The following is a 27,686-nucleotide window of genomic DNA, read 5'->3' as shown; positions in this document are numbered from 1 at the left end:
ATCTACAGTTTACGTCTCTTTATAATAAGCCTGGCTGTTAATAAAGAAATTCAGGAAATTGTAGACATGTGATCTAGAAAATTCAAATTAAAAATATACCTCTGCAGCTTAAATTTATATAAATGTTGAGGTAAAGTTTAGAGCTTCTCCCATGAAACAAGCCATTAAATCAGTCCAGATATTACTAGTACAACAGACAGAATGGTAGTAAGTAAATGTGTACTGCTACCCTTTACTTACCTCACAAAGCATGGAATTTTCACCCTGTGTCTGTTCCATCTGTCTCTTTGCCCTTTGTGACTTATAGATGCTAAATCACTCTAGCATATTCTTGTAACTTCCAAATGTATAATTTACTAACGCCAACTAAAAATGTAGATGTCTTTTTGGAAGTGAAATTTTTCTTTACGTTTCATAATACATCTATAATGACTTTTTTCCTTTCATAATTACTCTTGTCAGGTGTATAGAAAATGGATTAAAATTACTTAGAAGGTTAAATTAAAATTATTTATAAGAAGAAAATAATTTGCCTAGGAGAGTAACTGAGGTATTGTCACTAGGTAAACCAGACTAAATGCATCGGGGTTCTAACTCCTGTGTTATATGCATTCCAGTAAAAATAGTGTGGCTGTTCAGTAAAAAACACACACAAATATTTTAAAAATAGTGTGACAGGAAAGGAAATCAGAATAACCAGTTATTGGAAATACATTAAAATTGCATAAATTCATTGGTTTTGTGATATTTCAGTAAGGGCTTAGCATTTATCTTTGCATAGTAAATACTTTATTTTTTCCATTTACTATTTTTCTTTAGATATAAAAATAGTATGAACAAGAGTTTAAGGAAAGAATTTTAAAAGACTTAGAAACAACTACATCTTTAAATTATTAAATTTTATAATATATGTATCAATACCCATGATCTCAAACAATATTACAAATATTTATTCACAAATGGTATTACATAAAGGGCGATGACTATAGAAAAATGCTCACTTTGCATTAAAAACAAAAACTGTATCAAGGCTAAACAGGCTGCCCACCAACATGTATTAGTTGGAAACTTTCAGAAATAACAGTCATTTCAACCAGTTGATAAGGTACTGATTTTTAACAGTACTTGTGAATCTTTTCTATTCATCAACATATATATGAAAATCTCAAAACAGTTTTATTTTCTAGTTATTTGTATTTGCTTTTTGCTGTTTTGCCCACAACATAATTTTTAATTATTGTTTATGACTCATAAGTGCTGACTGCTTAATTATAAGCTCATTTATATTTATGAGGTAAGTCTGTTAGTGTACAATTAAAAGAAGCATGTGCAATTGAAGACTGTAATTAAGTAACACTTTTGATGAGTAATTATATAATCCTTGTTTTAAAAGATAAGGACCTCAAGAAATTATAAATTCTGCAAGCACACTATTAAAAACCACTAAAGCAAAATAAGGGACTTCTAAGATGAAAATAGTAGACAGAGGTATTTCAACCCCATTTCTCCCCAAAAAAGATCAGATCCCCAAATAACAAGAATCAGAAAAATCAAACTCTATCTATAATGAAGCTATATTCAACGTTCTATAACTTGAATCACAATATGAAGTGTGAAGGTGAAAAGCAGACTAAAGAAAAATGGTAAGTTATTGAGTAGAGGAGACGGAAGATAAAATTTAAATGCATGACGGGTGGAGTGGCAAGAAGGCTCTCAGGTTGCAAGCCACTTTGCTCCCATAGAATCCCAGAAAAGTGTAGGAATTCAGGACATCAGAAATCTCAGAGGAAATGAATAGGGAGGGACTGAAATCATGTTTAATTTAAAATATTACTGAGATACAAGATTCCTGCTGTCATCTTGTGCCTCTCTCCAGCTCCTGAGAGAGACTGGAAGTTTATTCTCTGAAGAAACTGAACCAGAGAGGCACCAAGTACAGAGAGATCAGGCACAGAGGAGGGCAATGGTGATGTGCCAGACTAAGAATAAGAACTAAATGAGAATCTGCATGCTGAAGGATTGATCTCTTCCGTACCCATCTGCCTTCTAATTCCAAAACCACGGAAACTAGGATCATTTCCACAATCAGCAGGATTCAACGATTCCCCTCTGTAGAAACAGAACTATTGCCAGAGAACAGATTCTACAGCTATAATTAAAAAAAAAAAAAAAAAAAAAAAAAAAGGCAGCTGTCTAGGCTTCTTGATCACCCAATCACTAGTGAAGCCCACCCATCACTAGTGAAGTTTCATTCAGAACTTCCAATCAACTTTTTAGTGGTTTACTCTTTAATATGGACAGCTAAAGTAATACCAAACATGAAAAACTTCCAAAATGGAAGATAGAGACTATATTAGTCTGTTCTCACACTGCTAATAAAGACATACCTGGCAACTGGGTAACTTATAAAGGAAAGAGGTTTAATTCATTCACAGTTCCACATGGGTAGAGAGGCCTCACAATCATGCAGGGAGGTGAATGAGGAGCAAAGTCATGTCTTACATGGCAGCAGGCAAGAGCGTGTGCAGGGGAACTCCCCTTTATAAAACCATCAGATCAGATCTCCTGATCTCACGAGATAGTGAGAACAGGATGGGAAAGACCTGCCCCCATCATTCAATTACCTTCCACAGGGTCCCTTCCACAACATGTGGGAAATATGGGAGCTACAATTCAAGATGGAATTTGGGTGGGGAAACAGCCAAACCATGTCAAGACCAATGCAACAAACATGATAAAGGGTCTTAATCAGGGAGAGGCTAGAGAATATAATACATTAGTGAAACAAGGATATAATAGAAAAAGAGGGAATGATCAGAGAACAAGAAGGGACTTCTTGAAAAATAAAAATATGTTAGCCAAAATTAAAAACAAATTAAAAATTAAGAGAGGTCTTTTTTAAAAGAAGAAATATAGGATATCACTTGAAAAAAAGAACTAAAAAAAGAAGAAGAAATAGAAACTAGAAAGAAACACATTTTTTAAAATTAGAGATTTAGTCCAGGAATCAAATACCTCAGTAATAGCAGGACCAGAAAACAAAAACTGGTAAATGGTGAGGAGGAAAACATCAAAGAAAATGTATAGGAAAATGTGTTAATAATTATGAATGCATTTCTCTTGATAAAGTTAACTTACAAAATGACCTAAGCCAAGGCACATTGTGAAATTTCAGGACACCAAGGGTGAACAGATATTCCCAACTCTTTCCACAGAGAGGAAGAAAATGATATACAATAATTTTGAATAGAAACAGTATCACACTTCTTAATAGTAGTGTGGAAGGCTAGATGACAGTGAAACAATACCTTGAAAATTCTGACAGAAAATTTCTAATCTAAAATTCCATGTCTAATAGTTAAAAAAAAAAGTAAAATAAAGTTCCATATAGTCAAGCTCTCAATAAGATGTATATTGTATGTACCCCTTTTCAGCAAGCTACTGGAAAATGTGGTTCATTAAAACAGAAAGTAAATAAGAAAAAGGAATCAGTGGTATCTAATACAAGAGAAAAATTATTAGTATCATGGGAGAGGGATGTATTAGGGCAAGAGCTGGGCAATAGGCCTCGAAGGCATTGAGTCCATATTTTAGTAAAAGGTCAGAAAGCCCAGGAAAGATGTCTCTAGGAAAGAAAAATGTAGCTGACCAATTATTTGAAAGTTTTCAGACAGTGGAAAATTATATGGTAGAGCATTTTACAGAGCTTTTGGGTAGGGAAAGGCTTGGATGTTAAAAAACGAACAGAAACCCTAATATCCAGCACACTTCCCTCAGCAGTGAACAGTATATACAAAGCCACGAGAAAAGGATGGGAAAGGGAAGAGAGTGTATAAATGTGCAAAAAAAGCCAAAAAGCTCTTCTCTCATAGTAAAAAGATAATAAATATTATCTAATATTTACAAATAAAGAGATATCAATATACATTCGTCATATAGAAAAACATTTTCAGGAAGTAAACCAATGTATTGAACAGCATTGACTTTGGTACACATATTTTCTTTCAGGGATGTGGCAGTGTGTACAAAAAAGAGACTTTTAATATAATTGTATATCTTTTAGCATTATTTAAATTTTAAAGGTGATTACCTATAATATTGTTGTATGAAAATCTTAAAAGAAGGGGAACAAGAGTACATATTTGGGACTAGCCCGCTTCTCTTTCTAAGGTATCTATAGTTAAGAATCCTCTTTGAAAAGCAATCCTTGAGAGAATGATTGGGCTGGGGCAAGTTTAGAGATCATTCAGTTCAACTTTCTCCTTTTACAAGTAGAGAATTTGAAGCTACAAAAAAGGAAGATTGACGTAGCAAGTCAATGTGAGAGCTGGGAAGTCCAGGCAGTGGCTCCCTGTTTACTTCCCATGTCTAAAGAAAGGAGTAAATAGGAGCATAGAGAACTAGAAAAAAGAAGCTGGTTTGGAGTTAGACAGATTGAGTTTAAATCTTGGCTCTTTGTGAAAAAAAAAATTCACAATTATTTTTCTTACTTGGAGCCATATTGACCAACTTTTGTTTAAGGACTACTTGTTTGTTTTTGTTTGTGTGTTCACATCTCTTACTCATTTTACTCTCACTTTATTGGGCTGCTTCTTTCTTTTTAGAAGTTTGTTATATATTAAGGATGTAAACCTTTTATTTGTGCTATAAGTTGTCAATCTTTTCCCTACTTTGTCATTTGTCTTTTTACTTACGGTTTTTGATTTTCTACCAGTCTCTATTAAAAATACAAAAATTAGCTGGATGTAGTAGCGAGCACCTGTAATCCCAGCTATTTAGGAGGCTGAGGCAGGAGAATTGCTTGAACCTGGGAGGGGAGGTTGTGGTGAGCCGAGATTGTGCCACTGCACTCCAATCCAGCCTGGGTGACAAGATTGTGTCTCAATCAATCAATCAATATTTTGTCAGATTTATTAACCTTACCCCTTATTGCATGTAGATTTTTAGCTATAGTTGGGAAGTACTTCCCCTTGGTTGTACAGGAATTTACTCCTGTCATATGTATTGCATTTTAAATCTCTAATGCATTCAGGAAGAAAAGATCTAATTTTTATTTTTTATATGACTATCTGGTTAACCAAACATCACTCATTAAAAAGTCCATCCTTTCTCCCCCGGTTTGAAATACCGCCTTTATTGTAGGATAAATTTACATATCAAAGGATTTTATTGTACTGTATCTCTCTTATTTCCCTTTATTTCTGAATTTCATTTGATAACAGTGAAAACTAGGAGTATGTGATGCAATAAGACCTTGTACACCAAAATCCTATTATTAGTAGACAATTATTACATTATCTATAAACTATTGTGTAAATAGTTCTTCAAGTTATTTTGATTAAATGAAGGAAATAAACTCACTTTTTTGCATGTAGCAAAAGGAATGTGAACTTAACTAAAGAGAGACTTATAAAAGTAAATTGTCTAAACTCTTTTTTGCTCAGAGCCTGAAGAGGGTTTTGTAGAGAAGCAGCCTGATGCGATTAATGCAGGGGGTCAGACTTTGAGGTCAGCATCCTGCCCCTCAGTAGCTGTTTTGTTGTGAGCAAGTTCTTAATTTCCCAAGACTTCTTTCCTTACTTCTAAAATGGAGATAATAAAGTCTTTCAAGGATGTTGTGATCACAGTTCTGAGTGCCATCATTCAGCATAGCATAGTGCCAGCACATAAAAGACACTCAGTAAATGTCAGTTCCCTTTCCCTCCAGGGGAAGATGCGTCTATAATTTTTACTATAAAATTTTCTCCAGCTAGTCATGAAAATAAGGATTAGCCTGTTTTTTACTCTGAAAAGCTAAGTAAAAGGAGCAGATGAGAAATCAAGGTTATTTACTTTCCCATTCCATGTCGTTGTTGCTGCTTTCACTGGATAGCAGCCTTCCTAGGCTGTTTTCAGAGTGAAACAGGAAAAGTGGGATGACAGCATCATGGAGATTGTTGACTTCTGTTTGGCCCATGTAAGTCTAGAAAGAGGGGGAGAAATTCAGGAGGAGGATTAAGAACAGGGATCTTCCTTTCCTCTTCCTAATATAGTATTGTTTTTAGCTTTCCTGTTCAAAGGGGAATCTGGCTTATAATATTTTACTTTTGCTGGGCACAGTGGCTCACGCCTGTAATCCCAGCACTTTGGGAGGCCAAGGCGGGTGGATCACCTGAGGTCGGGAGTTCGAGACCAACTTGATCAACATGGAGAAACCCTGTCTCTACTAAAAATACAAAATTAGGTGGGGTGGTGGCACATGCCGGTAGTCCCAGCGACTCAGAAGGCTAAGGCTGGAGAGTCGCTTGAATCCAAGAGGCGGAGGTTGTGGTGATCCAAGATTGTGCCATTACACTCTAGCCTGGGCAACAAGAGCAAAACTCCTTCTCAAAAAAATATATATTTTACTTTCCAGAATTTACAGAAAATCTCCCTTTTACCCTGAGAGCCCCTCCCAACCCTGAAATTGGTGAGGGAAAATTATAATTCATTACAATTTGTGTCTGTTCAGAATGAAATGGAGATGTGAGCATCTTTTTTTTTTTTTTTTTTTTTGGCAAAATCCAGTAAAGGTTATTCATCTTTTAGAATCCCCACATCTGATTTTCATTCAGAGTCCTATTTAGGCTTTATTTGGCCTAAGAATTTCCATAATTATCTCATTCTTAGTAATACTGTAGTAAGTATAATATAGTAAGTATAGATATATTTAAGGAGATGTGTTTTTAAAACATTAAATCATATTTAGAGTTATTTTTATTTTCATGAATTATTGAAGCCCCACTCATTATTGTAATTCATAATTTGATTCATTCCTTTTAAAATAAACTCATTGAAAATAGTTCCTGTAACTCATCATTCAATGTTAAGGATTGTTATGTGAAAATATCTTGAAAGGCACTACATGAATATGATTCAGTCAGTTTTAATGCAGCCCTGATTAGATTATATGCATATGGCACTTGAGGAAGTGTTTTCAAATACACTTTTATTTAATTTTTGCAACAGCATTGTGATATGTCAGTATTGTTAACCATAATTTATTGTTGAAGAGATTAAGGCCCAAAGAAGCTACATTTAAAGTGGCTCAGGGCTACACAGCCCGCCAGAGTAGCAGACCTGAAATTCTCATTTCAAATCTAGTGTTCTACAATACTATAGTTTAGATATCCACATGTTAATTTTTCCGCACTAAAATTGCATCAAATTTTCCATTAAATGAATCTTATGCTTTATTTGCAATATTCTATTTGCAGTCTTTCAATCTTGCTTAATTTTTTTAATTTAAATGTATAGCTAAGTAATCCTTTGGCATGAACAAATGAGAACTATTTAAAAGCACGAAAATTGCACCGTGAGTTAAGTGGGAACTTAGTGCTAAGGCCTGGTTTTATTTTCCAGGTGGCGTTGCATGCTTGTGGAGTGGCAACAGACATGGTGATTGAGCACTGTATCAAAACACGGGCTTCCTTCGTCACATGCCCTTGCTGTTATGGTTTCATTCAGAACACCTCAAAGTTTAATTTTCCAAAAAGGTGAGAAATTCAGTGTTCTACCTAAGACACCAACATGGGTGTAAGCCAGGATGCAAAACTTGTTTGATATGAAGTTGCAATGAGATTTCATTTTGAGCTCATTTCTTCTTTCCACAATGCCAAATATTGTTTATAAATTGTACAAGGAAGAGAAGAACTCCTTTGTGTTTGTCCCTGATTTTTCTCCTGGATCCAGTTTTTGCTGAAATTTAGAAGCAAGGCTATCCAGGAGTCAGCCAACTAGAAGTCTATCAGCTTTAGCACTTATCTCTGTTTTTCTAAATAAAATTAAAACTATAATCATAGTATCTTTGAGAGGCAGTCGAGTATAGTCAAGTGTTTAGGAGCTGGAAGTATAGTGCCTGGGGGAAAATAGCAGCTCCTTATCATTGTATAAGTTGTTTCACCTCAGGCAAATTACTTAAACTCTTTTTGTCTTAGTTGTATCATCTACAAAATGAGGGTTATGGTAATAACTACGTCAAGGTTTTTGTGAAAATTTAGTGATATGTGTAAAGCCTTTAGAAGTGCCAAGAGTAACTCAATAAATGTGAACTGTTGCTAATAACAGTAGTAATGTCAAAAGATCCTTGGGGCATCGCTTTGCCAGCTGGAACCTCTGTGGCCGGTGGCACCTTTGCCCAAGTTTTACTTAGGCCCACTGGGCTCATTCCACTCACTCAGCTTGGCAGGCTGCTCTTGGCTCACACTACTGGCCCAGATTCCACACCTGCCTAGTGCAAGTAAGGTACAAAGTGGTGAGGGGTGCATGAGTGAGCAAGCACAGGGTCCAGCCACTGCATACAGCCAGGTATGCTGGCTGCTGCGGGGCAGGCATCTCCAGGCAACAGCATGGGTGCTGGCTCCCTGCAACGCTGCAGCTGAACCAGGTGTACTGCAAGCAGCTTCCACTGTGAGCACTAGGGAACACGGTGGCCTCCCAGAAGCTTGAAAATACCCGGAGCCACAGAGTCACTGTCACAGTCCTGGCTCGGGGAGCTCCTATGTCTGGTCTCCCCAAAGGGCCACCTCTCTTTCCTTCTCCCTTCTCTCCTTCTCATGCTTGCAACATGGCAAGTGGGTGTGTTTAGGGGCGGGGAGGGTGTTTCAGCCCTGTTTGTGTTATAGCTCTTTTAGTCCTGCCATTTAGCAGGTCCTGAGTTCTTGTCCCACAACCAGGATGAATGAGGTACACAGAAAACTGCAGGATGAGTGAGGCAAAGAGGTGCTTTATTGAGCAGCAGTACAGTTCTCAGGAGATGCAAAGTGGGTAGCTCCTCTCCACAGACAGGTCATCCTGATGTCCACTCAGCTCTCAGCTGAGAGGAGACCCACAGAGGGTAGCTCCTCTCTACAGGCAAGTCACTCCAGTGTCTGCCCAGCTTTCAGCAGAGAGGAGATCCACAGTGAGTAGTTCTTCTCTGCAGGCAGGTCATCCTGACCTCTGCTTAGCTCTCAGGTGGAAGGAGACCCACAATGGGTAGCTGCTGTCTGCAAGCAGGTCATCTCATCATCTCTGCAACCCTCAGCAGAGAGGAAACCCAGAGTGGGTAGCTTTTCTCTACAGGCAGGTCGTCCATTGTCTCCCAAATCTGGCAGAGTCCAGAGTTTTTATGGACTTCAGCAGGGAGGAAGTGTATGCTGATTGGCCCATGAGCCGCCCTGGGTGGGCCTGGAAAAAGCACTATAAGTTTTCTTTTTGCTACATGGAGCTGGCAGCTTGGGCCCCAGGCTTTGGACCATTCCTAGGTTGATGGTGGGGCTTCACGGGGGACCCACCCCTTTCCACCCAGGAGCCTGTCTGCCTCCTGTTGCCATCAACCTGCTATCCATGGCCCATAGCACCCAGGCTGTTTGTGCCAAGGGGTGCCTGCAGGCCCATGTCAAGCTGCCCTCAGTCCCTCCTTGCCCACCTTCCTCCCATTCTCATCGGCGCCCAAAGTCAAGAGGAGGCTGAGGCAGAGGGGGCTGGCATGTCAGCACCACTTTGAGTACATGTACACCTGGCCAGGTCACTACTGCACCTGGGCTCAACCTCAACTTTGCTCTGAAACTGGGGCAGGCACTGGGAGTGAGGAGAAGTCAGGCAGTGGGAGCAGGCACTTCTGAGCCTGCAGAGGCAGGATGGCTCACTGGGCTCCTGAGACTGTGGAGATGCCCAGGTCTTCAGCCATGGATGAGCAGCTGCAGCTGTGTCTGGGAGGGCGGAGTTCCCACCAGCTCCATGGAGTGTGCAGCCCCAGGCACACCCCCTCCACTGCAGCCAGTGTCATGGCAGTGACCACTCCACATGGGCTACTGCTACCATCAATCCCCCCTCTGAAGAGGTACCTTTAACTGCAGTTAGGATAGGGATGATGACTGTTCTTAACTGCTTCATGCTGATAGGGAGCGTTGTTTTGGGGAAAATGGCAGTCAGATCTCTCTCAGAGGCCCAAGGGTCCCTGGTAAAAAGGGAGCCATTGTTTGAGGCTCCAGTTGTATGGCTGCTTAGAGTTTGATGGCCTCTAGGTAAGAAGAAACAATTTTACAAGAAGGTTAAGTATGTGAAGGAAAACATCTAGTGCCAAAGATAACAGAAGTAACTTTAAAAAAGAAATAATAATAACTTTATAGGAGTAGATAAATCTCTTGGGAGTTCAGGATTAAGGGATACTTGACAAAGATGCATTTCATGAGGAACAGAACAAAAGTGAGAACAGTAAGCATAAGATATCTGTGGAGGGTTAATTGTTGAGCACTTATCTTTTGTGATTGTTAGCTTGAGGTTCCTGATTTCTTCACTCCGGTACTTTGGGTGCTCTCCTGGGTCAACAGAGGTAATTTTGTCAGTTCCCCAAGCCTTTATTCAAGTGTAATGAATCCAAGAATCTATTCCAGTGACATTTACTGCAATGGGAGTAGAAAGAAATACAGTCTAAGGTCCCCACCCTAGTCCAGGCCTAGAGAGGAAGAAAGAGAAGGAAGAGCCCCTCCAAGTACTAGGTCCCCTGGGTTGAATAGAGGTGTCCCTAGTTCTCGGGATTGGGCCTCTGATTGTTATTTCTGTTCCTGTTGGAAACAGGCCAAAGAAGTTACGTGTTTAGTAAATCAGAGGTTTCTTGGTATAGCAGGAAATCATTGATGAGAAAAGACTGTCCATACATCATTTCAAAGAGACTTTAACCCAGCTTTGAAGGGGTGTTTCTAACACTTAGTAGGGCTATGCAGAGAAGAGTAATCTGGGAGAGATGAGTATCTTGAGATAGTTTTCTGAGGTACCTTTTGATAATAATATTTGTCTTTTCTACCTTTCCTGAGGATTGTGGTCTCCAATCACAGTGAAGATGGTATTGTATGCCTAGTGCCTCTGAGACCCCCACCCCACCCCTCTACCTACTGGCCGACAGCTGCCTTGAATGAGGTGCCATTATCACTCTGGAGATATGTAGGAAGTCCAAAATGAGGAGTTATTTCATTAATTAGTACTTGTATCACCTCAGAAGCTTTCTCTGTTTGACATGGAACTGCTTCTACCCAGTTAGTGAATGTATCTACCCATACTAGGAGGTACGGGATGCCCCTTGTCTTTGGCATATAGGTGAAATCCATTTGCCTATCTGCATCTGTGTAGCTTCTCCCATTCTTTGGGTTCTAATGGGGGAAGCCATCAATTGAGGGGATTATTTTTAAGGCAAGTCCCACAAGAATCAACAACTTGTTTGACCATCTTTAGCAGATTTTTACCTGAGAAAAAGCTTTGGACCACTTTATCCTTACCTAGGTGGAAGGCTTGGTGGAGGATTTTAAGAACTTTCCATTGGTTGGAAGCTGGTAGATGAAGCTTGCTGTCCTCCAATTGCAGCCATCCTGAGGACTCAAGTGTGTATCCTAGAGAGGTAGCCTATTCTATCTCCATGGAGGAATACTGAGGTTTTCTTTCTTTCATGAAGCCCTCCCAGATCAGAGGGGCCTCAACTGGACCAAAAATCTGGGGCCTTCTTGCTGTTGATTTAGCTGCTTGGGCTGCCAACATATTTCCTTTGGCTATTTTATCCATCCCCTTTTCCCTTCTGGTGGCCTTGACAGTACATTACTACCACTTCCTGTCTTTTTCACACCTTTTTTTTTTTTTTTTACATTATTCCTCCTTGTCCTTTGATATCTTTAGAAAGCTTATTTGTGAATAAGACCTGTCTCAATCACCAAAAACAGATTTGGGAATTTATAAATAGCATACTGTTTCTACAGTACATGGAAAGAAGTACTCATTTCAAACAAACTAATTGGCACTAATGAATTTAGCATCATATTTATAAGTCTATGTTTTTGATTGACTTAATCAAGAGTAAAGGCTATAGCATTAATAAAAGATAATGTTTATCAAATGTATGTTTATCTTTATTAGCTGTGACAACAGTGATTTCCTGACATATTAATCATGCCTTTTTAAATTTTCATATGTTTTATTGTTTACTGATCCTGGAGAGACTGTTCCTCCCAGGGCTAGCCAGTTCCTATAGATAGTAAAGGTCTTATCAACAAGCATACCTTGCATAAGCAAAGCAACCAACCCAGAGCCCTTACCCCACAAGTACTTCCTTTATCAAGCTCTTATTCCAGGCCAGCATCCCCCTGCCCAACTACTGTAGGCCAGATACCAAACAAGTAGGAATAGCCCTATGCCTGAGTTCACAGAAATTATTCAAACCAGCCACTCCCAAGTTTGCTTACCTCACCTGTCTCTTCCCATGGAAATCTCTGCCTCCTGACCTATACTGGTGTTTCCCCAAGTGGCCCTTTGTCACATTGCATGCCCCCTCTTCTTGGGGAACTGTGAGTGATAAAGTATCTTTTCAGTGGCAGCCCTCTCATGATCTATTGGCTGTGCCACACCTGAATAACAGTAAAACCCACATGTTAAACCACCTGGATCTGGGTGTTCCCAAGAGGGGAAGAGAAAAAAGATGCTTCTCTAACAGTGTAAACAATCTGTGAAATAGATTTATTAAAATTAATAACATACTGATGATACGCATTTCTATCTTTTTATAAAAGCATTTCAAACTGGCATAGTTTTTACTTCAGCATAGCATTTTATGCTTTTACATACAAAACATATTTTTATTTATAGTTTAGTTTCTTCAAGATTATTTTACTCTTAATAGTATTTAAAATGATGACTAATTCCTTTTTTTTTCTATTTCAGTGAACAATTCAAGAAAACTTTATCATACAAGGTAACCTTAAAAAGATCTAGATGTCATCCTAATACACTTTTTATCCTTTGTATTTCTTACTCTCATATTTCTAGTGGAGTAAATATAGTTATAACTGAATAACTCATGAATGTCTAATATGGCTTGCTTTTGCAAATCCAGATTAACTATTAAAGTAGGTAACAATATTTGTGAAGGGTCTGAGATTTTAACTCTACTTACAATCTAACAAGTTAGCCTGCCAGAGGATGCTGGCAGAAGATATGAGACCCCTGAGTCAGAGACAGAAGACAATTTGTTGCTCATGGCAATAGTGGTAGCCACAATACCATTGTTTTAACACTGACTCTCTGCTGTCCAGTTTCCACAGGGCAGAAGCAAATGGGCCAGGTAATACCTGCCCTTTTGTTCCAGAGGGAGATAATATGTATTTTCCAAGGCTGTTTACTCTGCAAACATGCTTGAGAAGATAATCTAGAACAGACAAAAATTCTTTTGTAAAAGGCCAGATAGTAAATACTTTAGGCTACGCTGGCCACAACGAATCTCCCAGTATTCTTCTTCATTGTCCTTGACATTCTTATTGTTTTTGTTGGTGGTGGTTTACAACTCTTTAAAAATATAAAAACTTCCTTAACTCACAAACAATGCAAAAACTGGGCATAGGCTGAATTTGGCCTGTGGGCCGTACCTTGCTAACTACTGGTCTAGAACAAAGACACTCAGTGTCCTTCCTTGTAAAACATGAAGAAACACAAGAGACCCATGTAGAATTGTCTTTCAAAAGTAGTCAGAACATATATAGTTTTTAGTCACCAATCTGATCAAAACAGTTTCTAGCTTCCTATACATCACCACTATCAAATTTTTAACTGGTCAATAGCATGATATAATAACAGTTTAAGAAATTATAATATTTGAGAAAAATATATAAATAATTCCATTAGAAGTTGATAAATTCGGGAGAGAGATCCAAGATGGCTGATCACTAGCAGCTCAGGATTGTAGCTACCAGTGAAAGTGCAGAGAACAAGAGGATGCCACACTTTCAGACAAATTTTTGTTGCTCATGCACCAGGAGATTTCCAGTGGAGGAGCCCCACGGGTCGACAGCCTGACTTTTGTGGCCAGCGAGGCAGTTTTGCCACTGCCTTGGTGCGGCGGTTCTTGGTGCAGAGTCAGAAAAGCACCATCAATCTTAACGCCGCTGTTTTGGCCAGCACAGTGGGTTGCTCAGATTTTAGCGCTGGGAATCAACAAGTTGGACGTCCACTCAGAAACCAAATTATAAAGATGGTAACTATAAAGACCACAGATGGATAAATTTATAACGAAGGGAAGAAACCAGCCTAAAAAGGCTGAGAATACCCAAAATCAGAAGGCCTCTCCCTCTACAGGGGATCACAGTTCCTCATCAGCAATGTAACAAGGCCTGATGGAGAACGAGTGTGTTCCATTAACAGAAGCAGGCTTCAAAAGGTGGATGATAAGAAACTTCAGTGAAATAAAAGAACTTGTTCTAACCCATTGCAAAGAAACTAAGAACTTTGAAAAAAGGTTTGACGAAATGTTAACAAGAATACACAATTTAGAGAGGAATATAAGTGAATTAATGGAGCTGAAAAACACGAGAACTTCGCGAACTATGCACAAGTTTTAACAGCCGAATCGATCAAGCAGAAGAAAAGATATCAGAGGTCGAAGACCAACTTAATGAAATAAAATGAGAAGACAAGATTAGAGAAAAAAGTATAAAAAGGAACGAGCAAAGTCTCCAAGAAATATGGGACTATGTGGAAAGACCTAATCTACGCTTGATAGGTGTACCTGAATGTGACAAAGAGAATCAATCCAAGCTGGAAAATACGCTTCAGGATATTATTCAGGAAAACTTTCCCAATCTAGCAAGGCAGGACAATATTCAACTCCAGGTAATACAGAGAACACCACAAAGATATTCCTCAAGAAGATCAACCTCAAGGCACATAATCACCAGATTCACCAGGGTTGAAATGAAGGAGAAAATACTGAGGGCAGCCAGAGAGAAAGGTCAGGTTACCCATAAAGGGAAGCCTATCAGACTCACAGCAGATCTCTCAGCAGAAACCCTACAAGCTAGAAGAGAGTAGGGGACAATATTCAACACCCTTAAAGAAAAGAAGTTTCAACCCAGAATTTTGCATCCAGCCAAACTAAGCTTCATAAGCAAAGGAAAAATACTTTTGTGAATAAGCAAGCACTCAGCGATTTCATCACCACCAGGCCTGCTTTACAAGAGCTTCTGAAAGAACCACTACACATAGAAAGGAACAACCAGTATCAGCCTTTCTAAAAAATACCAAAAAGTAAAAAGCATCAACATAATCAAGAATTTACATCAACTAATGGGCAAAACAGCCAGCTCACATTAAATGGCAGTATTAAACTCACATATATTATTATTAATTCTAAATTTCAATCGACTAAATCCCCCAATCTAAAGACATAGACAAGCCAAAAAAGCCAAAACCCATGGGTATGCTGCATCCAGACCCATCTCACATGCAAGGATACACAAAGACTCAAAACAAACAGATGGAGAAAGATTTACCAACCAAATGGAGAGCATCAATCAATCAATAAATAAATAAGCAGGAGTTGCTTTAAAGCAACAAAGATCGAAAGAAGCAAAGAAGGATATTACATAATGACAAAAGGATCAATGCAACAAGAAGAGCTAAAGATCCTAAATTTATACGCACCCAATACAGGAATACCCAGATATATAAGACTTATAAAGAGACTTACACTCCCACACAATAATAGTGGGAGACTTCAACATCAATATTAGACTAATCAGTGAGACAGAAAATTAATAACGATATCCAGGTTTTGAACTCAGATCTGGAACAAGTAAACTTAATTAAAATTTATAGAACTCTCCATTTTAAATACACAAAATATAGCACTCTTATCAGTACCACATCACACCTATTTACAGGTTTAAATGAAATATTGATTGGCTGCTTGTTTGTTATTTTCTTCCTCATTTTTTTTTTCATGTCTCTATTATTAAGCACAATTATAGGCATACCCATTTTTAGACTGCATTCTAGCCCAGGCAATAAAGCAACACCCCCGTTTCTCTCCCTCTTCCTCTTTCTTCCTCTCTTTCATTCTTTTTTTTTAATTCTTTTTTTTTTTTTCTTTTTTTTTTTTACTTTTTTTCTTTTTTAAAAAAATTAAAAAATAAAAATTTAAAAAAAGAAGTTGATAAATTCATTTGGATTCTTAGTTAGTTAATGCCACTTTTTTTGCACAGACTCACTAAAGATGTAGTCTCATTTTGCATACCAGCCCCTATATTTTAGGACTTTTACTTTCTCCTCCATCAAACAATTGAAATATAGTAAGGTATAGTGACCTAAAAAGTTCGTTGCAACCACCTCAGCAGCTATATCTCCTTCATCCCTGATTTATAACTCTTAAAATGCCCACTTCCAGCTCTGTCTCTTACCACCTTACGTGCTACCCACACCTACCCCCCTTCCTACCATCCCTGCACCCTATACAAATGTACACATATATGGAGAGGTATGGTGAAAGGAGGACTTCTAGTGTTCGTGCTTTCAGCCAAAACCACAACATTGCTGGCCTTTGCCTACTAGATTACAAAGTGTACATATTTTAGGAAACTATATAATTCTAGAGGAAACATTAGGACCCAAGAACTTTTATTTACATAACATTCAAAACATCTCACCTTTCTCTCACAAGGCTATGCCAATAAATTAGAAAATAAATTGGGATAACAGGCCAAGCTAAGTGGCTCAAGCCTTTAATCTCAGCATTCTGGGAGGCTGAGGCAGGCAGATCACTTGAGAACAGAATTTGAGACCAGCCTGACCAACATGGTGAAACCTCATCTAACAAGGTAGCCTGCCAGTGGATCCTGGCAGAAGATATGAGACCCCTAATAATAATTCTAATTATCCTTTGGGAGGCTAAGGCACACGAATCGCTTGAGCCTGGGAGGCAGAATTTGCAGTGAGCTGAGACTGCACCACTGCACTCCAGCCCGGGTGACAGAGTGACACTGTCTCAAGAAAAAAAAAACAAAGAAAAGAAATTGGGAAAACAAAACTAGACCCCTGTTTCTGATCCCTCTTTGAGTGATGTTAGTTAAACCAAACAATGAGAGTATGTATGGAAAAAATCAAAGGTGGCAAGGAGATAGGCTGTCCATGGGCTCCTGGCTAGAAATATAATGTAAAATTTCTACAGTGGGGATGAGGCATACAAAATCTTTTAGAAAGCAGAAACTCCCCAGTGCACCAGTCATAACCTTTATCTACTCTTTCTCCAACATCCCCCAAAACTACTTGGACTTTTGAAGGTCTCAGAACTTTGTGCCCAGATACCTTGAGAGTCACTCTGGAAGTGTTTTTCTCTACAGTTCAATTTAGACAGCAACCTTTACTGAGTACTAACCATGTGCCTTGCCCTTTCAGAACTTGATTTTGACTAAAGGGAACATGCACACAAATAATTCCAATAAAAAATGGTGAGACTTATCAGTACAAGAGAACTGAATCTTATGTGAGATTATAATTCACTTGATATTACCATTATATAAAATGAATTTTAATTTACAAACACCATGAGGACAAAGTGCATACTTTTTCTTCAAGTCATGTAATTCTAAATTATCCTTCTCTCCCTTCATTGATGCCTGTTAGTTTGTGGGGACTTAAAGTTATTAATTCAAACTATTTTATTAATTTCCCACCCATTGTCATGAAATTTTATAGTGAGCATTAAAACGTTTTTTTAAAAAAAGCATAAAAGTTGAGACAAAGATATCCCTTTTTAAAAAACCAACATTGCCACAATCATTTCACTTATTAAAAATGGAGGCTTCAAATGTAATGTACAGAATACTAAAGGAACAATTGATGAATCTGAGTTTAACCTGTTTGCTAAGCTGACAGGTGACATCATGTACATGCTTAGAAACGACAGCTGTTCTGAATGAACAGTTGTCAAGGGATCATTGCTTCATTTCCACTCTGCCTAATCACTCACTTTTGGCTACATGCACATTTAAAAGTACTGTGCAAAATCATCAACTCTGTGCTTTTAAAGCCTTCTTTTCTTTTTGATTAATATACTCTCTCCTAAAATTGTTAAGCAGTAGTAATAATCACATCTTTCCCTCAGGCCATCTTTACAGTTTGTCTTAAAGCAGAAAGGGATACACTTCCTGCAGCCTTTAGAGTGAGAGGAGGAGATTCAGGCTTCTCTCCTCTAAAAGGACTGAGTGAAGGGAAGAGTCGGGAAAAATCAAGAACTAACTAGCACCCTGCTGGATATACCAGAGAATTACAGAAGCCACACAGTGATCTGCATTGCTTCCTTTTCCTCTGATAAAATGAAAAGCCACTTAGCAGGCCACATGTGATGGCTCACGCCTATAATCCCAGCACTTTGGAACACCAAGGCAGGAGGATCACAAGGTCAAGAGTTCAAGACCACCCTGGCCAACATGATGAAACACCATCTCTACTGAAAAAAAAAAAAAAAATAGTGGGGCATGGTGGTGTGCACCTGTAGTCCCAGCTACTTGGAAGGCTAAGGCAGGAGAATGACTTGAACCCAGGAGGCAGAGGTTGTAGTGAACCGAGATCGCGCCATTGCACTCCAGCCTGGGCGGCAGAGCAAGACTCCATTTCAGAAAAAAAGAAAGAAAGAAAGAAAAGCCACTTAGTAAGATTGCCTGGAGCCATGTTCCAGAGTTTCAAATACATTTTGTAATAAGTAAATTTTAGGTCTTTTAATTTAACACATTTTACAGTAATAGCAAAATATAACCATATTTTTATATTTCAGCTAAAAGCAACTGGGCAAAATGTCTCTGAGAATTTTCTGTGTATCTGTTCTTAAGAACTACATCTGGGCCAGGCATGGTGGCTCATGCCTGTAATACCAGCATTTTGGAAGGCTGAGGTGGGTGGATCGCTTGAGGCCAGTAGTTCAAGACCAGCCTGGCCAACATGGTGAAACCCCGTCTCTACTAAAAATACAAAAATTAGCAGGTGCGGTGGCACGTACCTGTAGTTCCAACTATATGGGAGGCTGAAGCATGAGCATCACTTGAGTCTGGGAGGCAAAGATTGCAGTGAGCTGAGATCACGCCACTGCACTCCAGCCTGGCGATGGCGAGACTCTGTTTCAAAACAAAACAAAAAAACACAGTGTATCTGAAGGAAAGAAATTATTAAGTACCATTTTCTGAAAGTTTACTTTTTTCAAAAGTGCTATTTGTGTAGTACTTTATTCAGTTAAACAATGTTGAACTCCAGAAAAATGAGGTAGCTTTTTGGTTGTTGTTTTTGCAACTTTGAAGCAGAAGATAAAAATAAACCTACATCCTATTGCTTTTTCTTTTAGGAACACATGATTCTGTGCAGATTTGCAGACCAGACAGCTGCCCAGCTCCCACCCCAACGAAGGCTCATAGGTATGTGTTTTCATAGAGCAGCTGTTGAGTATATTATGCATAATATGACTGTGAATGATTGGACCAATTCTATATGGGAAAAATTTATCAACAAGAAGTCTGTTTTTCAATGAGAAACTAAATATATTCTTCCCAAAAAATTCATATTGAAAAGGGTTTTGTAACTATAACATTTTATCCTATTTTGGTTAACTTTAATAATTTTGAATATATTTTCAATGTTTGTAATTTGAGTAGAATTCTTAGGTTAAATCTTTCTTACCGTTACGAACAAACTGCAAGATCTATCTAAAGCCACAAAAGAAAATACTAAAGATGAAAAAGTTAACTATATATGCCAAAATTGGAGCATTATACAGTGTATACACAAGGATGATAATGTTTTCTTTCTTAGGAAAGAGGATACTTATGTATTATTTATCATAGACCAATTTATTTGACATTTGCAGTATTAAACATTACCTAAATTGGAAGACTACAGAAGCATTTCAAGTTTAATAAGTAATTGATTGATTGAAGACTCACTTTAGAAAAAGAAATCACATTTAAAAGAATAATAGCAGTTAATAGTTACATTTAAGCACTGAGCTAAATGCTCTCACCTGTTATCTCAGAAGATTCTTACAAATATACATATGGGGTAGGTACTATTATTTACATTTTAATGATAAGAAAACGGAGACAAAAGCTTGCCTGGGGTCCTTCATCTAGTAGATGATGGAGCTATGCTATGAACCCAAATTATTTGATTCTGGACATGAAGTTCTTGTCCATTTTAGTTACTGCTTCCCAGCATACTGGTGTCACATCAGAGTTTAAGAAAAATGGGTTCGGTCAAAACTAATCTTAAAATTATTCAGAGAAGCCCAACATTGGACACCATCATATTTTTTCTCTAAATTTCCAGTGTAGCCCCTTTTCCTCCATGGTATACTAGAAAACAGATTGTTGTTTCTTTGGCTGAGCACCAGATGCAGCTTACATTCAGAGACCAAGTTGTATGAGAAATCATTGTCTTTAAAATCAGAGGCAGCATAGCAAGATGCTCACACTTGGAGAAACACGTGAGATCTGAGACTGAGGGAGTAAGTGATTTCCTTCTCTTTCTCACTCTCTGCAGCATAAACATTTGGAAAGGACTCATTCTCTTCTTCCTACAACCTCTTTGTCTTTCAATGCCTTTCCTTCTTGCTCCTCCTTTTCCCATCACTAGCACTTTGAATTAATCAAATATATATTTGAAGAGATTCCACTGACTAGACCCATGTCTTAGTCTGTTTTGCACTGCTATACAACATAATACCATAAACTCAGTAATTTGTAATGAACAAACATTTATTTGGCTCACATTTCTGAAGGCTAGGAAGTCCAAGATCAAGGGGCTGGCATCTGGTAGGGTCTTCTTCCTGCATCATAACATGATAAAAGCAACACATGGTGAAGGAGAGAGCAAGAGAAGGCTGAATGTGTCCTTTTATAAGGAACCCACACTCTAGATAATGAACGATGATAATGGTATTCATTCATTCACTCCACCCTCTTGGCCTAATTACCTCAAATGATAGAAATCCAGTGAAGACATAATTAATATGGTAGATGGATGGGTACATGGTAGATGTGTGTTTTAGGTATCAAATTAAAGGGGAATGGCTGAAAGGGAAATTGCTAGAGTAGCGGGGAGCATTTGGCAATGGGAAGAATGGGGGGAATCACATTGAGAGAAAGCTGTCACATGTCTACATCTCTGCTTTACACAGGCCATTCCTGTGTTCTGTGAACATTTTTAGGAAACTCCCCAGGCCCACAAAGGTAGACTACCAGCAGCTAAATTTCAATTGTAGACACTTCAACATGTTGAAGCATGAAATTCTTCTACATAATGGAAAAGGAAAAATTAACCGGACTGGGATCAAAGCCAAGGGTAAATGAGCTGCAATGTAAACCCGGGGTGGGTACTAAAGGAATGTAGAGCATCCCATTCTGACAGATAATGTTTCATTTTAAACTAAAAAGTAGATAGGAGAAACCTTTACAGATGTCTTAAAGGAAGGACAGTATTTTACGGGCAAAAAAACGAATGTCAACTACAAGACTGTTAATGAAGAAGGGATGGTTTAGCCTAAATGGAATTCTAGACGTCTCTTTTTATTTCATTTCTAATACAGTTTAATCTTGGTGGGATGGGTCCTTTTAAGGAAAATGTACAAAGTAAACATTTTAAATATGAGTCTTTCATTGCTAATTCTTACCTACTGATTTCACCTTTCACTGTTTTTTTTTTTTTTTTTTTTTTTTTTTTTTTTTTTGTTTTTTTTTTTTTTTTTTTTTTTTTTTTTTTGTGGATTCTGTTGTTCATAGAACTTTTCTATTTCAGTGATCTGTCTTCATTTCTGAAGCTGCCTTAGTTTATCAGTTTTCACTGTCATTCAGATAATGTTTAGGCAGTATTGTAATTGTTTAGGAAAAATAGAATGAAGTTTTGCATGGTCAGTGATCTTTTTCCAGGAGGATGAAGAAGCTTATATATTGAATTTAGAGCAATTGAAAGTATAAAAAAGTAAACCGTGGCTTTGAATATATTCAGCCCCAAATCATTTTTCCCAAGCTACTTTTAAAGTTTGTGTTTGCCAAAGGAAAACAAGTTAACCACTTTGCTTGCCAGTCAGGTTTCCTCTTTTGCCTTCCAAAGATTGTAAAGGAAATAGAATACCACTATTTTACAGAGGTACAGGAGCTTGGAAAAGTAAGAATATATTACACTCAACATTACATTTCCACCTGAAATGAGTGCCATACAATTGAGAATTTTCTCAAATATTTTTCATTTCTCACTTCTTCATAGCCCTAAAAAACTTCAGCTGGAAAGCTATTTTCTTTCAGACGGAAAAGCTAAGTTCTTTCAGACGGCCCTTAATCAGCATGTTATTTTAAATATTCTTAAAGACAGATTTTTTTTCTACAATGTTACAGATAATGTAGTTTTACAGGGAAAGCAGAGAAAAGGTCTTTAAATGTATTTTTAACCGACATAGGAAATAGAATCTGAGGCTCCAATTTGCGATTTGTTTATAAATACATTTGAAAAGGTTAGCATTCCTTAAATTATTAGCAGAGGCAAATATATGAAGTGCCATGTTTTTGTCACCATCATCTTTCCACCTTGATCAAGAATTAAATTGAAAGGAACTAAACAAGACTTTGGGGTAAAAAGCATGCTCCATAGTACTTGCAGATTTTGTCACTATGTAGATTCCCTTAAACCAAAATTGCCTTCCCAGTGAAAGGGTTTCTCATGATACCATTTGACTATATTTCAGGAAAACAGTGCATGTGCTTGGTGGATCTGGATCGAGCAAGAGCTGCAGAAGAATGTGGCTACTCCGTTCAAGTGATATCCATGGAGCCAGAGAGCTGCTCTCCCAAAAATAACATGATTGTGGGAATCCCCATTTAAAATGATATTCACATTTGATATTTTGCCATCTGTCTTCACGTTGGATGCCCAGTAGCATTCAGGAGGTTCTTGGCATAACTAGGAAACAGCATTAGCCATCTTGAATCTATTGTGCTCAGGAAGAAAAGCAACAGGAAAATCTTAGAAGAAAGGCTTCCTGCACAGCATCACAAATGCTCTTAACAATGTGTGATTAAAGGACTGCTGGTTTTCATAGTGAGAATCCCCTGAAGTCTCAGCTGCCAAAAGAATAATACTAGTGGAGGTTCCATCACAGGAATAATAATTTCTTTCTCACTTCACAAGCTCTTCTGATCTTGCCAATGTGATGTTTAATTCAAAACAGTGTACTTACAGCCTTTATTTTATACTTATTTAGATATTCACATGGGGAGTGAAACTAGACTCAGTGGAGTTTTTTTGTTTTTTATATTTTTAACAATTGTACTTTTTCTATAACTTTAAAAAAATCTAGTCAGGTAATTATAGTATAATTTTTTTTAAGCTGGGGTTAGTTGAACTTATATAGCACTTAATATACTCCTTTTAAATATATTTCTGCCAGGCATGGAGGCTCATACCTGTAATCTCAGCACTTTGAGAGGCCAAGGTGGGAGGACCATTTGAGCCCAGGATATCAAGACCAGCCTGGACAACATAATGAGACCTCATCTCTACCAAAAATTTAAAAATGAGGCAGGATTGAGCCCAGGAAGTCAAGGCTGCAATGAGCCGAGGACATCACAGCACTCCTGGCTGGTTGACGAAGTGAGACCCTGACTCAAAATAAATGAATGAATGAATGAATAAATAAATAAATAAATATCCCATAAATTGCCAAATGAGATCATCACTGGTTCAAATTATTAAATAATTGCAACAAAATTCCTATTATGGGAATGTGGAATTTGGACACAAATTTTAACAATAAAGGTATGTTAGTTAATAAATTTAAGTCTGTAAGTAATTATTAAGGATCTAGTATTTTCAAGACCTTGGCCTAGATTCTTTTCAAGATTCAAAGATGAGATGCAAAAGATATAATGTTTTGCCTATGGAAGTAAATCATCTAGAAGGAAAAGATTAAAGAATTAGTTAAGTTCTTTATATTACAATGTATTATCACAGGATTTGTAATTCAGATGTCAATCATTTATAAATTCTTTTTCTGCCAGTCAACATTTTAAAAGACAAATGATGCATCGTTTCTCAATGCTGCTAATTCTTTAACCTTTACATGTCCCAAGTATTCCATTTGAGATTTATTTCATTTATTTTGATGTTTTTAACCCCAGTGTAACATGTATCATGAGGAGAAGCACTTTCATTGATCATCACTCTGGATTAAAATATAGGAATATTTTACAAGGTAGTATTGGTGGGGTGGGAGACATTTTGGAATCTTGTTTTCTGGGATAAATTTTTTAAAAAGAATTAGCCATTAGCCCTGAGTATTTTAGTCATTTGTGCCCATAGATAACAACATGCTCTTTTATTCTGGACTTTCTTCTTTTCATTGAGGTTTAATTTATATACCATAACAGATTTTTAAGTATTCATTTGAGACGTTTTGACAACCGTGTGTATCTATACACGCAACCATCACTGAAATCAGATATAAAATATTCCCATCAAATACTTTCAGGTAAACACTTTGAGAATATTTTGCCAGTCTGTTGCTTACCTACTTATTTTCATAATTAATATTTTAATTTTGATGAAAATTTAATTTACCCTTTTACTTTAATGATTAATATTTTCTAATAAATTTTACCAACTCTAAGATTATAAAGATTTCTCCTAAGATTTTTTTGTAGAAACCTTACGGTCCTAGCTTATTATATTTAGTTATATGATCTATCTCAAATTAAATTCACATATAGAGGTAGGTAGATTTTGAGGAATATATAGTTGTTTCAGCATCATTTTAAAAAACCCCTTCCTCTCCTCATTGAACTGCCTTGGCCCCTCTGTTGAAAATCAGTTGATATGTATATATGAGTCTATTTCTGAATTCTGTAGTCTTTTCCATTAATCTATTTATCTTATTGCTATAGCTTTATAGTAAATCTGGAAATGAGGTAGTTTGTCTTCCAATTTTATTTTTTTTTTCTCTATTTTGGCTGTTCTGGATCCATTATATTCCCATGTAAATCTTAGAATTGGTTTGTCAATTTCTTTTTTAAATTTAAAAAAACTTGATAGGAATTTTCTCATGGCTGTTCTCTTTAGATCAATTTCAGGAAAATGAATATCTTAACAAGATTGAATCTTATAATCTATGAATATATCTTTCCATGTGTTTAGGTCTCCTTTAATTACTCAGAAACATTTTATAAGTTATTTTCTGTGTAGATGATTTGTTTTATTTATTACGGTTTTACGGTGAGCTTTTTACATGCTGTTCCCTGTACTTAGAATAACCTCTTTTCACCCCTCCCACTAGCTTAATGTCATTCATCCTTCTGCTCTGAGACTTGACCTCCCTGGAATTAGGTATCTGTCATAAAATGTGTACCGTCCAGAGTAGTCTTCTCAGTATTCTCCAGGTGACTCAAGGTACACACCCCTGCCCCTGCTTCGCCACCACCAAAAAAAAAAAAAGCTCATCTGATGAGTATGGAGAACAAAAATAGAAAGGGGGGCCAGGCGTGGTGGCTCACACCTGTAATCTCAGCACTTTGGGAGACTGAGGCAGGTGGATCACTTCAGGTTAGGAGTTTGAGACTAGCCTGGCCAACATGGTGAAACCCTGTCTCTACTAAAAATACAAAAATTAGCTCAGCAGTAGTGGTGTGTGCCTGTAATCCCAGCTACTCAGAAGGCTGAGGAAGGAGAATCGCTTGAGCCTGGGAGGTGGAGGTTTTGGTGAGCTGAGATCATGCCACTGCACTCCAGTCTGGGAGACAGAGTGAGACCTTGTCTCAAAAAAANAAAAAAAAAAAAAAAAAAAAACAATAGAAAGGGGACCCATTGCTCTCCCACCTTTGTTCTTGGCATGGCATTCTCCAGCTGTGATGGCTTCGGTTAGTAAAAGATACAGGTTTTGTGACGGCTCTTTGGGCATTATTTTTCTGTGTAAATCCTTGCCAATGCTTCATTCCCAGCCAGGGCAAATAAAAATGGTTGGATACAGAGAGCAGGAAGATTGTTGCAATGATAAAAGCCCAACAAGTGACCTGATCTTACCTTCATCTTTGTCCATCAAAAGCAAGGCTGCTGCTCACTGATCTATCTCCCCCAAGGTTGTAATATTAGAAACCACAGCTTATCTTTCATTGGCTTTTGAGCCTGATTCAGAGAAACAAGGGTATTTATTAATGACTAAACTGGCTTATTTTGGGAGACAGATTTCAGTCACATTAGATATCAAAACATTTTCAGGGCACATATGCAAGGTAATATGTAAATAACACCAGTTAAACATTTAGTTTCATTCTAAAGATTTTGGCTATAGGTGTTGCCATTCCATGGTTCAAGAAAATTGCTATTAATAGAGTTTTCATATACTGAAACCTGTTTTTCTACTGACTTACATAATGAAATTAGAGATACATTTCTGCAAAGTGATAGGAAATTATAATAAAGAAAGTGATACATTTTAAATTATAATTTTTTTAAAAAAACTATCATTACAAAAGTAGTTTGGAGTTTTTGGATACAATTTTTTTCTTTTCGAGACAGTGTCTCTGTCATTCAGGTGAACACAGCTCACTGCAGCCTCCACCTCCCCAAACTCAAGCCATCCTCCCACTCAGCCTCCAGAGTAGCAGGGACTACAGGCCCATGCCACACCGCCCAGCTAATTTTTGTATTTTTTGTAGAGATGTTTCATCATCTTACCCAGCCTGGTTTTGAACTCCTGGGCTCAAGCAATCTACACCTCAGCCTCTTAACATGCTGGGATTACAGGTGTGAGCCACTGTAACCAGCTGAATACACATTTTTAATTACAAAGAAATACATATTTGTTACAGAAAAGAAGATGCGGCTAAACAAAAAGAAGAAAATTCTTAAATTCACTGTGTTAATACTTTGTTGTATGTCTCCTAGACAGTTTTTATAGACACATACATACACATACACACACACATACAATACACATACACACACATATACATACACACATACACACACGCATTTTTTTTTATTCATTCATTTTTTTGTTTTATAGAGACAGGTCTTGAACTCCTGCGCTCAGGCAATCCTCCCACTTTGGCCTCCCAAAGTAGTGGGATTACAGGTGGGAGCCACCTCAATTGGCCCACCCAGATTTATTTAACAAATATTAATACAGTACTTAGTATTTGCTAGGCACTATTCTAAGTCCTTTACAAATAACCCATTTCATCTTTTAAGTCTTTTATTCCTCATAATGACCCTATGAACTAGGTACCATTAATAATCCTGTTTTACAGAAACGGAGGCTAAATTTACACAATAAATGCAGACTTGTATTTGAATTCAGCCAGTAATTGGTAGAACTAATATTCAAATTCAGGCTATTTAGCCATCCTATCAGGACTGGCTGGAATAAACTATGATAACAGAATCTCTGGGTCTTTACCCAAGAAAGATACAGTTTTCACTCATACTACATATCTGTCCAAATTGCTATGACTATTCCACATTATCTTCATACTATAACTTAGCCTGACTGGTCAGCCTCTGGGAACATAGCTGGTCTCCTGGCAAGGGAAAAATTGGCATGGCAAACTACTAGCTAGTTATTGAAGATTCAGCTCAGATGTGATACACATTGTTTTCCTTATTTTATTGGCTAAAGTTAGTTATATAGTGCCTCCTGATATTAAAGGGTGGGAATATATAGCTTTATATAATAATGTACTACCAACAATGTAGTAGAAGGAAGAAAGGGAAGGAGAGGATAAGGGGAAAAGAACAAAAGAAAAAGACCATCACATATTCCAGTTTGGAAATAGAGTTCTTAAATGCCATTGATTTGGTATAGGCCATTCTCTCTAATCCATCAAAGAGAAGGAAGGCATGTGCCACAGGTA

At 37.6% G+C, this 27,686-nt stretch overlaps 1 protein-coding gene across 6 annotated transcripts in view; it reads left to right on the top strand.

Annotated features, from left to right (window-relative positions):
• Positions 1-24,453, top strand: part of GSTCD (glutathione S-transferase C-terminal domain containing) — a 145,095-nt gene extending 120,642 nt beyond the window's left edge. For 4 of the 6 annotated variants that reach the window (XM_037734329.1, XM_037734330.1, XM_017516819.2 and 1 more), the window contains 4 exons: positions 7,381-7,514; positions 12,703-12,733; positions 19,142-19,211; positions 22,529-24,453. In XM_037734329.1, the coding sequence (XP_037590257.1) occupies positions 7,381-7,514; positions 12,703-12,733; positions 19,142-19,211; positions 22,529-22,665 (372 nt within the window). In that variant the 3' untranslated portion in view covers positions 22,666-24,453. Of the gene's footprint in view, positions 1-7,380; positions 7,515-10,814; positions 12,306-12,702; positions 12,734-19,141; positions 19,212-22,528 lie in introns of those variants that run through there. The other 2 variants (XR_001821191.2, XM_017516822.2) reach the window with 2 other exon arrangements.
• Positions 24,454-27,686: the final 3,233 nt, after the last annotated feature.

This window comes from Cebus imitator, unplaced genomic scaffold (genome assembly GCF_001604975.1).
Source record: "Cebus imitator isolate Cc_AM_T3 unplaced genomic scaffold, Cebus_imitator-1.0 Scaffold606, whole genome shotgun sequence".
Classification (NCBI taxonomy): domain Eukaryota; kingdom Metazoa; phylum Chordata; class Mammalia; order Primates; family Cebidae; genus Cebus; species Cebus imitator.
Note: the sequence above shows the minus strand (reverse complement) of the source record. Positions and strands in the feature narration are given on the sequence as shown.